Source organism: Orcinus orca, chromosome 1 (assembly GCF_937001465.1).
Source record: "Orcinus orca chromosome 1, mOrcOrc1.1, whole genome shotgun sequence".
Classification (NCBI taxonomy): domain Eukaryota; kingdom Metazoa; phylum Chordata; class Mammalia; order Artiodactyla; family Delphinidae; genus Orcinus; species Orcinus orca.
Window position 1 is genome coordinate 184571771 of NC_064559.1, and position 15545 is coordinate 184587315.

Genomic DNA, 15545 nt, shown 5'->3' on the forward strand with positions numbered 1-15545 from the left:
CAAAGTCCAGGTTAAAGAGGTTAATTTCCTAGTGAGTACAGCTACCACCCACAAAGAGAAAACCTACTATAGGAATAGCAGGCCAAGAAAACTAGGGTACGAACTACCTTCACCCCAGATCACTTGTAGGGCAGAGATTCCATGCTAGGAAAGGCAAGTTGAGGAGATCAGAAGCTCACACCATGCCCATCATTCAGAAAAGTAGTAACTCAAAGAGGGTAGAGGCAGTTCATAAGAAAAGAAAGCCCTAAAGCTCTCCCCAAAGGAACTGACATTATTTGAAATAGAGTGTGGAAAAGTTCAAACCTAAGGGTGCTCTGGAAAACAACAGTTCCTCTTAACTAAGACCCTGTTTATGTAATTCCAAAGTCTATGCTTACCCATAATACTACACTATCATGAATAAGGAAATTAAATGAAGCATTCAGAGTATGGTATTATCAACTACCTTCTCTTTGCCATAACTCGTTAAGTTGATGAAAATACCTAACCCACAGGGATATCGTGAGAACTCAATTGGGCAGCGAATATAAGCAACCAAACACAACACCTATAAAACAGAAGGCACTTAATTAATGTAACCAGATCCCACATTACTTTCCCCTAGGAAAAATTAAATGAAGAAAGCACAAGGAACACACCTGTCTGGCATTCTTTGTTTTGGGTATGTGGTTTGCAAGAAGTGGCCTTGGTCTGTGTGATGGGTTTGCACAATAAAGCTTTATTCTTCAAAAGTCTTGGAGGCTGGGAAGGTGGCAGTTTGAGGGCATCTGTTTGTGTACTTGCCTAGTAAAAAAAAATAAGTCAGAAACCAAAAGCTTATCATTAATTACAAGAAACATTATAAATATTATATTTCAAAATATAATTTCAAAAGAAATACTATATTGGAATTACTTGGAAGACACAGAATATAAATATTCAACTAAATATGTAAGGAATATAATATTCCTGAAATATCAATAAAGGAATATTTTGATAACTATATATTGACCCTGAATGTATCTAATTACCAGTTCTGTTTACCAAGAAAAATGCTGTTTGTATTGTGACATACTGTTGATCAATAACAATGGTGGGGCTTCCCTGGTGGCACAGTGGTTGGGGGTCCGCCTGCCGATGCAGGGGACACGGGTTCGTGCCCCGGTCCGGGGGGATCCCGCGTGGCGCGGAGTGGCTGGGCCCGTGCGCCATGGCCGCTGAGCCTGCGCGTCCGGAGCCTGTGCTCTGCAGCGGGAGGGGCCGCGGCAGTGGGAGGCCCGCGAACCGCAAAAAAAAACAAATAAATAAATAACAATGGTGGTTGAGCTTAAAATGAGAACTGTTGTTTCTTGACTGAGTTAAGTCTTAAAAGAATTAGTTTCAGGCTTCCCTGGTGGCGCAGTGGTTGGGAGTCCGCCTGCCGATGCAGGGGACACGGGTTCGTGCCCCAATCCGGGAAAATCCCACATGCCCCGGAGCGGCTGGGCCCGTGCGCCATGGCCGCTGAGCCTGCGCATCCGGAGCCTGTGCTCCACAACGGGCGAGGCCACAACAGTGAGAGGCCCGCGTACCGCAAAAAAAAAAAAAAAAAAATTAACTAGAATAGGATCACTTATGATCATTTAAGTTACCTGAAAAAAGATGACATGAAAATTATCCCAGAGACCAGGAAACACTTTAAAAATGCCACTGTTCTAGTCATAAGTTTTTCTCATTATTTATTTTTTTCTTTTTTTAAGAGACAAAGCACAAAAATATTGTTTTTTTTTTTTTAAAAAGAATGCTTATTTACAGCATAATCTACACTGAGTGGGAAATAAACTATATTTTATAAGTACTTTATTTACAGTCTATGTTACAAAATGCCCCCCAAACCTTTTATGCCTGAATTCTGTACAATTTACTTTAATTCTGTACAATTAAAAAATAACAAAAACCTTCAGTAACTATTATATAGTTACTATTATATAGATACCAAGCATTCAAAGAAATTAAAGTACATAAAAGACCTAACTAAATAACCAGAAAATCCTGTTCCTGAACTCATGCAATTTGTTTTATATAACAAACAAAAAATAAAGGAGGGCAAATCAGCTTAGACATATTCATACTGCATAAAAAGGGAAAAGACAGTGGCAATACCAATAAAAATAATAAAACTTACATCCCCAATGATTTTCGCTGTTACTGTTGGAACTGCACCTGATATAAATAAAAACATATAATGTAGGATCTTATTATTTAAACATTAGTATTAAAAGCTGATATTTGGAAAAAACACACAAAGTTTCATAATAAAAACATGTATTATCTTACTTTAATTCAGGGAAAGAGTAACACCTAAAGCCTAATATGAGAAAAAGAGATCTGGAAACTACAAAAACACTGTTTAATGCCATAGCAGCACATAGTGAACCACCATTCCTAATATGAATGTGACAAACACATGAAAATGAACACTGACAAAAAAGAGTAGAGAAGCCTTATATTCAACCTCAAAAAGGCTAGATAAATGCTTTCAAATCAAATCATACCTTGTAAGACACTGTTAGAATTCACTGTGGGCTGAGCAGCAGGAGCACTGGCTAATGATACTACATTAGCTATAACTGGAGTTGAATCTTTTCTGTGAGATGGGGGCCCTGATGAAGCAGCTGGCACCATGGAAACACTTCCTGATTAAAATAAACAAAAATAAGAAAATCTCATGTAATTTATATGCACATACACAGAACCAACATTTCAAGGAGGTTAAACAATGCTTTTAGGTTAGAGTAAATTCTGTTGGAGCCAAGTGTCACTTCAGGATTAACTGGATTTTTTTCTGTTCTTTAATTAGTGAACCTTGAAAGTATTCCATGTACCTTCTCTTGCCTAACTATGCATGTGGTATATTTAAAAGGCTATGTGATTTAGATTCTATGTTCTTTCTCTCAAATCCTTTTCTAAGGAAGTCAAGATGTATATCTTCAATTATAAAACATTAACTGCTATTCTTCCCCATAAAGTTCTTACAGAGTTTATTTGACTCAACATGCTCAGGGAAAACTAAAAGAACTCGTTTTTACAGGGCATTAATCTAAGGTGTTAAACAAAAAGAGATCTAAATGTTAATGTCATTTGAATAGAATGAAATTTACGTTTCATGAAATTATTGACAACTACTTAATGTTCTCAACTTGTAGAACAGTAGTTAGTCCCTGGCATTGACCAAAGACTAAAGTTTAATTTTACCTGCATTATTTTGTGAAGGTGGGTCACACATACTTTGCTGATTACAGAACATCAAGATACAAAGCAGGTTACAGAAATGTTTCATTTCTCCCCGCCATTTCAAGGACTCACTGAGCTTACCCTGTCGCTTACAACCATCACATTTGGCCATCTGAAAAAGAAACAGAAGATAGTAAAGAAGTAAAAAACAAACTGTCTATGGTCTGATGGAATAAAAGCAGGCCACAGGTTAACAAGTGAGGAAATTTACTTAGAATTTAGATCACAAAAATGAAGGTTAACTATCCTGGGGGGAGGGGCAATATAGAGGTAGGGGACTAAGAGGTACAAACAATTATGTATAAAATAAGTTATAAGGATATATTGTACAACACAGGGAATACAGTCAATATTTTATAATAACTATAAATGAAGTATAACCTTTAAAAAATGTGAATCACTATATTGTATACCTGTTAACTTATATAATATCATACCTCAACTATAATTCAGTTTTTTAAAAAATGAAGGTTAACGATCCTAAATTTGGAAATAATTACTTACCTATCAACTATTTTGTACAACATTAAAAAAGGTCACATTATAGAGATGCCAATAAATAGTAATTTTAAAATAAGTGAAATGGAAATAGACCGATCTTCCTTAAAGACATCAGAACACAATTCATTTTAGTTAATAAATGAATATAATTTTAAATATTTTAATGTTTTAAGACTGATATGTCTTCTACAAGGAAATTAAAAACAAATGTAACTTCAGTGACATTAAAGTCTTTTTAAAATCTTATATTAATACTAGAGGAGAACAGAATACATTTAATACTTAAGTTTTAAATCATTAATTGCCCTTCACACTATTTGAAAGAAAAAAAGAAGGGAAAAATATGCCCTGACTTGAAAAACCCAGGAATGTGAATTATATTTACCTGATAGAACAGAACTGTATATTTGGACATGCACTCTTCACAACAAAACTCTTCTACTTTCCCCCCTAAATTATTCTGTACCAATTTGGGAGATGTCTGTAAACAATAACTGCACATTTTACAGTGATTTCCCCAGCGTTTTGCCAAGTCATGTTTATAAAGCAATTTGCAACCTAAAAAAATCAGAGAAGATAAAATTAACATTAGGGAGAAATAATAAGTATCTACATCTTTAATTTAAATGTCCTACAACAAAGTTTGCACATTTGGGTTCTCACCAATTAGTAGATCAAGAGGTCAATTTAGAGGATTAATACTATCATTTTCTGTTTTTAAACGAAGTAAGACAGCAGAGCAAATATTACAGTGCATCATATATGGTAAAAATCAGTTTTGTTTCATGAAACTTTTGTTTTATTTGGGTATGTGAACATACACTGGGTCACAATGTAAAATGTATGTCTTGTTTGTGTCGTGGTCAAAAGGTTTGAAAGCCACTAGCCTAGGAGGCTAATCCTGCATGGTTTTAGAGTAAAACAAAACATTCTAACCTTATAGTCATCTAAATAAGGAAGACACTGATTCACATATTCAGATCATTTATATTCAGAAACATAATGGATGTTTAAAACAATAAAAGTATTATCTTAGGATGCTACCAAAATTTAAGCAGTTCCCTTTAGAAATAAATACAAGAACTAAAGGATCCCTATCAACCTAATAACTAACATTAAATGTTTTTCACATCACCACCATTTTTTGCTATACACATTGAGGAGATTTTTCTTCATTTTAACATCTATATAATATGAATAATTAGATCAGAAAAGAGAGAACCAAGTATAAACAAAACAAAAAGGTTTTGGTGTTATACACAAAAGATAAAATAAACTTACACAGTGACAGCTTAAATCATCAACTACTTTTGAAACAACAAACATGCTCAGTAGGTAAGATAATCTTCTATCTTTACCTTCACTACAGAATGACTTGTCAGCACCTGAGAATCGCACAGTCTCCTTTACAATTTTCTCAATTTTACAATATTCACACATTGCCATTAAATTATTTATTTTCTTATATTCATCAGAACAATTTTTGCCACAGAACTGAAACATTTTACCCTGCAAAGAAATAATCATTAAGTACTAATTAAACATTTGGTTTATCTTGTGGAAATCTTTATCCCTCTTATTTTCAAAACAAATAGTGTATTTCTGAAAGGTGAAAAGCCAGAAATAAGTTTACAGATAGACCAGTTTATACTCGAACCCTCTATCATGCTCCTTTACTCTACCTTATAATCAAGAAGTTCTGGTTTTGTGGCAAAGAGACGGTTACAGTGCTGACACTTGAGTTTTACAACACTTCGTGCAAACCCAACATGTTGGGATTGGGCAGCAAGACGCTGGAGACCAGCTGCAGCAGAGCTACTGATGGAGGTGGGAGAAACAGCAGAGGTGTTACCGCCTCCTGCTGACACTGTTGAACCTGTAGGGATGCTTACAATTACTTGGCCCTGAGACAAGGGCACCACTGAAGAATTCATTCCTGCTGGTTTGTTGAACAAATTCTGAAAGAAGAAACAAACAAAAAGATCAATCTACTCATTTGTTCAAACAAGAAGGTACTGAATACCTACCTATGTCAAGCACAGTTCTAGGCACTTAACATATATTTGTGAAAAGGCAAACATCCCTGCCTTTGAGCAGCTTATAGCTGAATGGGGGGAGTGATATTTATATTAAAAAATGAAATAATTTAATAATATTCTTTAAAAATAATATCCTCCCAATAGATAATCTAGGTAATAACAGTACCATTTAATTTCACAGAAGGCAATTAAATAACATGCCTCCAAAAATAGGATGGACCAAAGAACCCAAGTTTAAAAAGACTGAGGTAGAAATTTAGGCAATCCAGGCACTTAGTACCACCTAATAAGTTTACTTTACTATCACAGGCAACTAACTGGAGAAAAGGAAGAGTCCTGAAGCCATACCTGGAAAGCTACCACACAACTGTAGCTGCAGAAGTTGCGAATACTTCCATCTGACATGGCTAGGTGATACTGAGGGATTGCTGAGGTTTTGCAACTGTTACACTGAACTTGTACACCTTAGCAAATCAAAATAAAAACTAATGAGTAATACAAATGCAAACAAATGTATGAGAAAATAAGTATTATATGATACATGAAAATTCAAGAGCCAAGTCAAGTTGCAGGAACTGAAATTAAACTTAGTTACCTCACATATAGACAAAAACTAACAACGTCAAAAATATTTCTGTTTATTTAAAGTTGTCACAGTCTACACCCTGAAACTAAAAAATAAATGAATCTTGAAATAAATCAGGTATAGATAAAGAAAATACATTTTAAAAGCCATAAATTCTTTTGGTAAGAAAGAATGCACAAATAGGCGCAACTAAATAAACATAAAATAAGCAATCAAGAGGTGATATTTTACAACACAGATCTGAAGTATTTTAAATTTGCGTTAAAAATCAACTAAATTTGGACAAAAATCTGCACTATAACAACAAAGCAATAACCATAAGTTATTCAACTATTATATTTATAAAGTTTATGAAACCAGTATTACCTGCAGAAGTAACCATTTTAACTCTGTAAGCAGATAAGCAATTAACAGAACAGAAAAGCTCCGTCTTTCCCAAGCTATTGGTATTTTCAATCATTTCTGCTGAGGATCTCAATGATTTGCAAAGCGCACATGGTGTAATTTTGGCTGATTTCTATTAAGAGAATAAAATAACATTCATTTTTACCAAGTTACAAGTAAAAGCATAATTCTTTGAAATGTTTATACTTAACACTGTTGAAATATTTTAAATTAGTGGCTTCCAAACTTTTATGATTACAATCCTCAGTAAGAAATAAATTTTACAAAGTGACCCAGTAACACATACTTCTGAGGTTTTGTGTTTGTGTATTAAACATGTATGTATATAAAACTGAAAGGTTTTATAAAACAATATATATCATGATAACATGTGATGCACTTTGATATTTTTCCACTCTACTCTACTTCATTAAAAAATATGTTGGGCACAACCTAGCAATTAATTTTGGGATCTATTAATTTGTTATAACTATAGTTTTAAACGCACTATTTTAGCCTTCCCCCAAGATAAGGTTACGGGGTTAAGCACAAAATACTATGTATAAAATAAATAAGCTGCAAGAATATATTGTACAAAACCTCCAAACAAACAAAAAAACCCACTATTTAAAAAATTACACAACAGGGAATTCATGCTCTTACACTATTCAAAGAATTGGAAGAACTTCCCACAAAAGGTGCTATATATAGCAATGAAATGTGAATCCAAGGAAATTAATAAACTTACTAGAAAATTCACACTCAAATATTCTACCACTAATAATAACAAAGCACAGGGACTTCCCTGATGGTCCAGTGGTTAAGACTCCGCGTTTCCACTTCAGGGGGCGTGGGTTCGATCCCTGGTCAGGGAACTAAGATCCCGCATGCCGCGTGGTGCAGCCAAAACAAATAATAACAACAACAAAGCACACTCTAAGCAATAAAGTGGGAGGAAACTTTGCATATCCCAAGTGTCCAAATATAAGCAACGAAAGAGTCTGTTATCTTAAATTTCCACTCAGTGATTTAGTAGCAAATAATGCTAAATACTATTAACATGTCATACATTCAGGATAACTTATAAGGTATATCCAGCACCCATTAAGATAATTTCAAGATCTCTATGTCCTCTTCAACGATAAGTCTGTTATACTTACTATTAAAATAAATACATATTCAAGTGAGCATATTCCTACATTCTGGAATCTCTTCTGTATCTCCAACCCTATTTCTCCTTTCCTCCTCCAACAGGACTGCAAACACAAACTTCATTTATAAGAATTAGGTCAAGAGTTATCTCTGAAACTATCAAGTAGAACTGACCTTGCTTCCACGGTGCCCCTCTACATCCCATAACACTTCTATCGTAACATCTCTACACACTTGTATCTCCCCCAGGGGACATGTAACACCTCAAAACAGGAATCACATCTAATGTTTGTTGAATAAATTTTATATAAGGAAGAAAAGAAAAGTAGCAGAAATGACCATCTTCAATGTTCCAGGTTCTATACTAGGTGCTTTCTCATTCTTACTTCATATAATCCTAAAAACATCCCAGTGACATTGCTAGTATATACCCATTTGCAGATAAGAAAATGGACTCGGGGAGTTTAACTGCTTTCCCCAAGGTTAAATTCTATTTGAACAGAAAGTCTGGGAATCAAACCAAGATCTGCTTTACCTCTAAATCCACGTTCTTTCTCTAAACCACAGTACACACTAATATGTGAAAATTTTAATAGGTATTGGCTAAATTAAAACTAATAAATTTAAAATTAAGGTATTTCAAAATACTTCTCTTATGGAATGTATACCACCTTTCAATGGACTGAATCAAAGTAACTTTTAGAATGTGATACAATATCAGGAAAACTGTCCTTTGTACAAGAATAAAGCTAATGAAGATATTGGGGTTTTCCTCCCCTTTGAGAACAAAAACAAGGTGTTTCTAAGGAAGAAATAAATAGTAACTAACACTAATCCCTTTTAATGTGCTTGTATATTAAAAAGAAATAAATTGAAACACTAGAATGTTTAAAATTACAAAATCATTGCAAAGTTTTAAGAACATTTAAGAGAAATTTCCAAATTAACATTATTAAATTCACCAATTTTGGTTAACTGTATAAAAATTTACTATTCTAAGAAAAAGAATGATCAGCAAATACAGTGAAACAGGAAAATATTGTAAAACTGAAAATGTAAAAAGTTCTTACTATTCCTTTGGGTTTACCAATTTTAAAATTGAACTTTTGATCAAAATTTACTAACAAAATATAAATCTAGTATAAATAAAACTGCCAACATTGCTAATTATTGGAGAAATGCAAATCAAAACAAACCACAGTGAGGTACCACCTCACGCCAGTCAGAATGGCCATCATTAAAAAGTCTACAAATAACAAATGCCAGAGAGGGTATGGAGAAAAGGGAACCCTTCTACACTGTTGGTAGGAACGTAAATTGCAACCACAGTGGTGCAACCACTGTGGAAAACAGTATGGAGGTTCCTCAGAAAACTAAAAGTAGAATTACCACATGATACAGCAATCCCACTCCTGGGCATATATCCAAACAAAACTGTAATTCAAAAAGATACATGCACCCCTATGTTCACAGCAGCACTATTAACAATAGCCAAGACACGGAAACAACCTAAATGTCCATCAACAGATGAATGGATAAAGAAGATGTGGTACATATATACAATGGAATACTACTCAGCCATAAAAAAGAATGAAATAATGCCATTTGCAGCAACATGGATGCAGCTAGAGATTATCACACTAAGTGAAGTAAGTCAAAAAGAGAAAGACAAATACCATATGATATCACTTATATGTGGAATCTAAAATCTGACACAAATGAACCTATCTATGAAACAGAAACAGAATGAGGGACATAGAGAATAGATTGGTGATTGCCAAGGGGAATGGGAGTGGGAGAGGGATGGATTGAGAGTTTGGGATTAGCAGAAGCAAAGATTAGAAGGTATACACCAAAATGATGGGACTGGGTAACTCTAAGAGATGCCTAATTTTTTCTTCTTTGTGCTTTTCTGCATTTTCAAAATCTTGTTCAAAAACATTAATCATATTTTAAATAAAATAATCCATACCCTAAAAACATGTATCGATATTTCAAATGCATTAAGAGAAATACAGTCTGCCCTCCATATCCCTGGGTCCCACATCTGCAGATTTAACCAAATGCAGATCGAAAATATTCCAGGAAAAAAATTCCAGAAAATTCCAAAAAGGAAAAGAATTTGCTGCACACTGGCAACTATTTACATGGCATTTACATTGTATTAGGTATTATAAATAATCTAGAGATGATTTAAAGTATGCAGGAGAATGTGTGTAGGTTATATACAATTACTACACCATTTTATATAAGGGACTTGAGCACTCTCAGATTTTGATATCCTCAGGGTTCCTGGAACCAATTCCCCATGGATACTGAGGTACAACTGCATATGGTACTTATAAAACTCTATAACAAGAGTTTTTTAACACACATGCATTTGAAAAATACTATTTACATGCAAAAAATATTAATTAAGCTAATAACAAGAAATTAATATTTTTGTGACATTTTCATAAATAATTTCTATCAAAAAAATTCAATCCTTCTGGAAGGAACAAAGACGTCAGGATTAAATATGGTCATGTACCTGCTTATATGCTGTGACACACGTGGAACTACAAAACTTCTTAGCCTGTCCCTCTATCTGGAGCATGTGGCATTGTCCAGAGCCACTGTAGCAGTAACCCCCACAGTTTTCACAACAGTTCATGGTGAGGTTGTTAGCAGAGCGAAACTTAGAAAAGCAGGCATCACTGCAAAGTTTATGTACCACATTCTGGTAATTAACTTCATGTCGAATCTAGGAATTATAAAGTAATAACTTAGAAACAACAAGCAAAGACCATCAAAAGCTGCCCTTTAAGCACAAATATCAGACTCCTTCCCCCACTAAAGTAAAAAGATAACTTACAACAGCATTCTTCTGACACATGCTGCATTTGGTTGAAATGCTATTCGTATTTATGGTAACAACAGGTTTTCTTTTCAGTTCATATGTTGACAAACATGACTGACTACAAAAATCTTTACTAGTGGTGGTATTTTCAAACTGGGCACTGATCACATCCTTTGGATTTAAAATGTCTCTAAAAATGACAACAAAGATAAAATAAGCCATAGTATAATTCATTTTTTTCCTTTTTGTCAACTAAAAATATCAAATAAAACAAAGGCAATTAAAAGTGTAGGGAAAGGGCATTGGTATTTAAATCTGAAAACCTGGGTTTTCTTGAATAAAGTGATAAATCACTTTGATCCTCAACCTCTGTTGTATAAAATGAAACTAATACACGGCTTAGTTCATAGAACTGTTGTGAGGATTAGTACACTATGTTTCAAGATTAAAAAGATATACATCAAACATTTATCATTCACTATCTCTAATAGGTAGGATTATAGAAGATTTTCATTTTCTTCCTTAGGCTCTCCTATATGTTCAAAAATACTCTTTAACATTACACTTGAAAAATTTTAAAGCCACTATCTTTTAAAAGTAGGAATACATTTCAAACTACACAGTGCATATTCTAGCATGATTATATAAAATTGAACATTTCCAGATCTAAATAATTCAATCTGTAAACATTAGCAGTAAAAGACAATGAAGATTAAAACCCTAAGGATTAAGACTCCCTACCACTCCACCCCTTATCCCACTCCCAAATTACTCTTCCTACATAGTAGTTTATCGCTTAAGTACAAACCATTTTAAAAACCAATTTAAAAAATACCTTGATGAAATTCTGTAAACAATGTCTCTCTCCCATGAGTATACACTCACATAATATTTAGTAAATTGTTATATTCACTCTTACATTTTAAACAGATTATACTAATATAGTACTTTTTAGAAAAGATTACAAATATCTCTGCTTCAAAAAAAAGATAATAGCAAATATAGTGGGACTCATCACAAGGAGCACCTGATATTGTACTATGCTGTAATACACAACATCACACCTCATCTTCAATACTTAGTAGCTTGAGAGTGCTCTATTACCTGCATTTTTTTTTGGCCTTTCCAGCTACTTTTTATTGGGTTTTAATCTATTTCATTTATAAGGGTATTTAATAAGCAGTTACCTTGAGCCAGGGACTAGCCCAGCCCTATGTCAAGATATGGTACAAGCCCTCAAGCAGCTCACAGTATACTGGGACAAATAGACAAATGATATACAAAATACCATAAAAGAAGCATTCTTAATATAAAAAAGTAAAATAATTTTGAAAAATGTATTTATATACATAAAATGTACTACAGAAATAGAAATGAAGAAACAATTATTTCAGACAAGATGTGACATGAAAAGCTACCCAAAAGGTGGTATTTTAGCTGGACCTTAAATAGATGTTTTCTAGAAGGCTAAGGAGATAAAAGTTGGAGAACAGCGTGGATCAAGGCAATAGAATCATAAAAGTAGCTACTTCTCACTACTCTCAGTATGCTTAACATCCAACTGCATTACATTTTATTGTAACAGATTACATCTTATCAGAATGAGAAGGAGCAATCTCATTTCAGATAGTAAAAATTCAGATGGTACAGACAATCCTGAAACAGTTACCTCTCTTACTGCCATTATTATCAAGAAAACTGATCTTTCTAACAGTATTAACAAAAGTACCCTCCAAGTTACCTCTTTTAAAGTGTAGGATTTGAAACTGATTTTTTTAAAACAAATTGTTAGGTCCCTATTACTAATGAAATCTAAAAATTAAATGATGATTAGCCAAAACATATTCAGAGTTTAGGTTAAATTCAAGATGCTAAGAGATTTGGTTAATAAAAGACTAACAAAAATAAAATTGTTACTCCAAACAGCTAAGGAGTTTCTTTCAACCTAAGTGCTGCTGCTATATTTCTAGTGGTCTACAAAAACAGCAGTAGTTATCAGGAAGGAAATCTTTTCTATCTCCACCTATTCAAATTAAAGTAAAAATCCTTCTTATAGGGACTGACTTACAAATTAAACCTGTTCGATGCATGGACTATCTAGAGGGGAAAATGCATGTGCCAGAACTACCCAGCTATGTGACACTGAGCAAATCATTTAACTTCTTTGAATCTAACTTCCTTATATTTCAGGCACAATCCAAATCAATAATTTTATAATCAGATAAACCAGACTATCCCAAACTGCTGTAATGACTGTGTAAATAAGAGAGGAAAAAGGGAAGGAAAGGAAAAGTGGTGAAAAGGAGATGAAAGAGTAGTACAGAAAATGAAATGGAATACAAAGAAAAACAAGACTGATAAATGGTTGAGAACTGAGCAACAAGAGAAAAACGTATTCTGTAAGAAGAGAAGGGGGGAAAATTAAGAAAGACAGAAAATGAAAAAGAAAAGTTGAGGTGATAGGCAGGCAAGGAGTACCTGAAAGAAGAACAGAAAGGGGTGAATGGAAAAGAACAAGGGATAAAAAAAAAGACAACAGAGTAAGTGAGTGAAAAGGTAGAACAGTTAAAAGTCAAAGAACGACAGGTTAAAATTCATGGATAAGACCAAACATTACAAAAGAAGAACATTTAATCTTTAAAATAATTAAATTACATAAGATCAGACAGAGCTAAGATATGACATGCAGGTAAAAATGACCATCTCCAGATAAAGCAAGGCAAACACCAGAGACCAAAGAGATATAGTAAATTTAGATGAGAAGAACAACATGTACGGACAAGAATTAAAAAACACAGAAAGAAGGCACACATTTTAAAACTTCCATGAGTTTCCTATGGTCATTTTGAAATTCACTGTTAAATCTTTGCACTAAGTATCTATGACTATTATTATGAAAGGAGAAATACTGCTGAAATTTTAGAAAGCGCTGATCGCTAAAGTAAGAATTAAATAAAGAAACATAAAAGGAAGTTTTTACGTGAAATTATTTCATAGCAAAATAGGAAAAGAACAAAGAACCTTATAAAAATTATAATTTTCTAGTTGATTTGATCTTAGAAAGGATGAATATACTGGAATATAGAAATTAGATATCATCTATAAGTACTCTTTTTTAAACATGTTTCATAATTCAAACAGAAGTCTATTTTTACTAAATTAAACTTGAAACATAAGGGGATGCACATATAACTTCTAGAACATCTTCTAACCATACTCAAATTTCTTTTAGAAGTTTCTTTCTATACTTTTTCCAATTGAACCAGAAGAGGGAGCATCTTTTCCCTTTCTAGACAGAGAAAGGGCAGCATCCATGTGAGGTACTCTAAGTACAAATATCGAAACTAATAAATCATGGTTTGAGTAGCTTAATAATAGAAGCCAAAATATTTCAGAACAAGAGCATTATTCATCTTTTTCTGACTTATTTAAACAGTGTCTAATGACCACATTGCAAAATTAGCCTAAATTAGTTCATATTCCTCAAATATATCAGGATGATTTTATTAGGATCTAAGGTCATAATTTTTTGTTGTTAAACACTGAAATACAACCTCTGAGATACCTGAGATACTGAGAAAATAAAAATACACACACTGGAATCCAATTAAAGTTAAGATGAAAAGTATTAAATGAATTCCAACTACCTAATAGAAAACATTACATAAACATTAAATATTTGTTGCATCTAAGCATCTATTGCCTACAGTTACAAGATAAAATATTGTGGTCATGTAATACCCCTAAATGGCATAGTTTTTGTTTTCTCAAGCATCTCAACTAACAAGGATAGTAAAGTACATTTCAAAAGCACCTCTTATTATATAAAAGGCACATTACTTAAAGTTAAAAGAAAGCTGAGCACCTAGCGTCCAGAAAGATTAAAAGCAGCAACAACATGTTCATAGTAAACAATGTGATATTTCTCCAAAAACATAGAAAGGTAGAAAATTAAACAATACATAAATAAGAACAAAGTATCTTGAAAGAAAGAAAGCAAAGACGATAATTTAGAATTCTGCTATACTTTGAGCAACTTGAACAAGTTTTCTTAGTGGGAGGAGGCGGTGGGCGGGCAGGTGGAACTGTATATCCAGTGAGGCACAGTGTAGAGCAGAATAGCTGAGTAGACCCTTTCCTCTGATAAGCAGTTTGCCCCTTCTGGAGGATTTTTTTACAACCAGAACAGGAAACTCGAACAGCTGTGGCTGGAACTGAAGGAAGCATTTTATTCATGCCAGATGATGCCAGTGAAGGCTGAAAGCCAGTAGTCAACTGTGGAGCTTTAAAAAAAAAAATTTAAAAAAAAAAGTTTTACTTTTTACCATGAATTTTAAGTAGGCATCCTTTCTTTCTCTTCTAGAGCTAGTCTTGAAACCCAACACTAATTATGCAATACACAATTAAAGCCATTCTAAACTGCCTAGTTTACTAATATAAGTAGATACTTCCTCTCACTCATACTGGTCAGAATAAATAAACATGATTCATTCATTCAGTTCTGCTTCTTACCAAGAGGACTGCCACTGACTGAAAACACAGCACTAATTTTCAGTTCCCCTTCTTGAGTTTTTTGCTGTTGGCCATGACTATACTCCTTTTAAAAAGAAAAATAAATAAATATGTAAAGAAAAAATAAATACAATGTATCTAAAGAAATCCAGATATTCAAGACATTTTACTATGGCTATATAGGGGTGGAAAATGTTTACTACATTAATATTAATAAGTAATAGCAAGCAAACTATAATTACAATAAGGGTATAACATGTTTATACACGCTGAGAGT

General features: G+C 33.5%; 1 protein-coding gene across 4 annotated transcripts in view; it reads right to left on the bottom strand.

Moving 5' to 3' along the window:
- ZMYM4 (zinc finger MYM-type containing 4) overlaps window positions 1-15545 on the bottom strand; it is a 178506-nt gene that overhangs the window by 40805 nt on the left and 122156 nt on the right. For 2 of the 4 annotated variants that reach the window (XM_033422167.2, XM_049697738.1), the window contains exons 6-19: window positions 15269-15353; window positions 14784-15039; window positions 10772-10946; window positions 10448-10660; window positions 7926-8021; window positions 6748-6898; window positions 6144-6259; window positions 5439-5714; window positions 5115-5265; window positions 4142-4314; window positions 3217-3367; window positions 2517-2657; window positions 2147-2184; window positions 642-786 (exon numbers count right to left, since the gene is read on the bottom strand). In XM_033422167.2, the coding sequence (XP_033278058.1) occupies window positions 642-786; window positions 2147-2184; window positions 2517-2657; window positions 3217-3367; window positions 4142-4314; window positions 5115-5265; window positions 5439-5714; window positions 6144-6259; window positions 6748-6898; window positions 7926-8021; window positions 10448-10660; window positions 10772-10946; window positions 14784-15039; window positions 15269-15353 (2167 nt within the window). The remainder of the gene's footprint in view (window positions 1-641; window positions 787-2146; window positions 2185-2516; window positions 2658-3216; window positions 3368-4141; window positions 4315-5114; window positions 5266-5438; window positions 5715-6143; window positions 6260-6747; window positions 6899-7925; window positions 8022-10447; window positions 10661-10771; window positions 10947-14783; window positions 15040-15268; window positions 15354-15545) is intronic. The other 2 variants (XM_033422168.2, XM_049697743.1) reach the window with 1 other exon arrangement.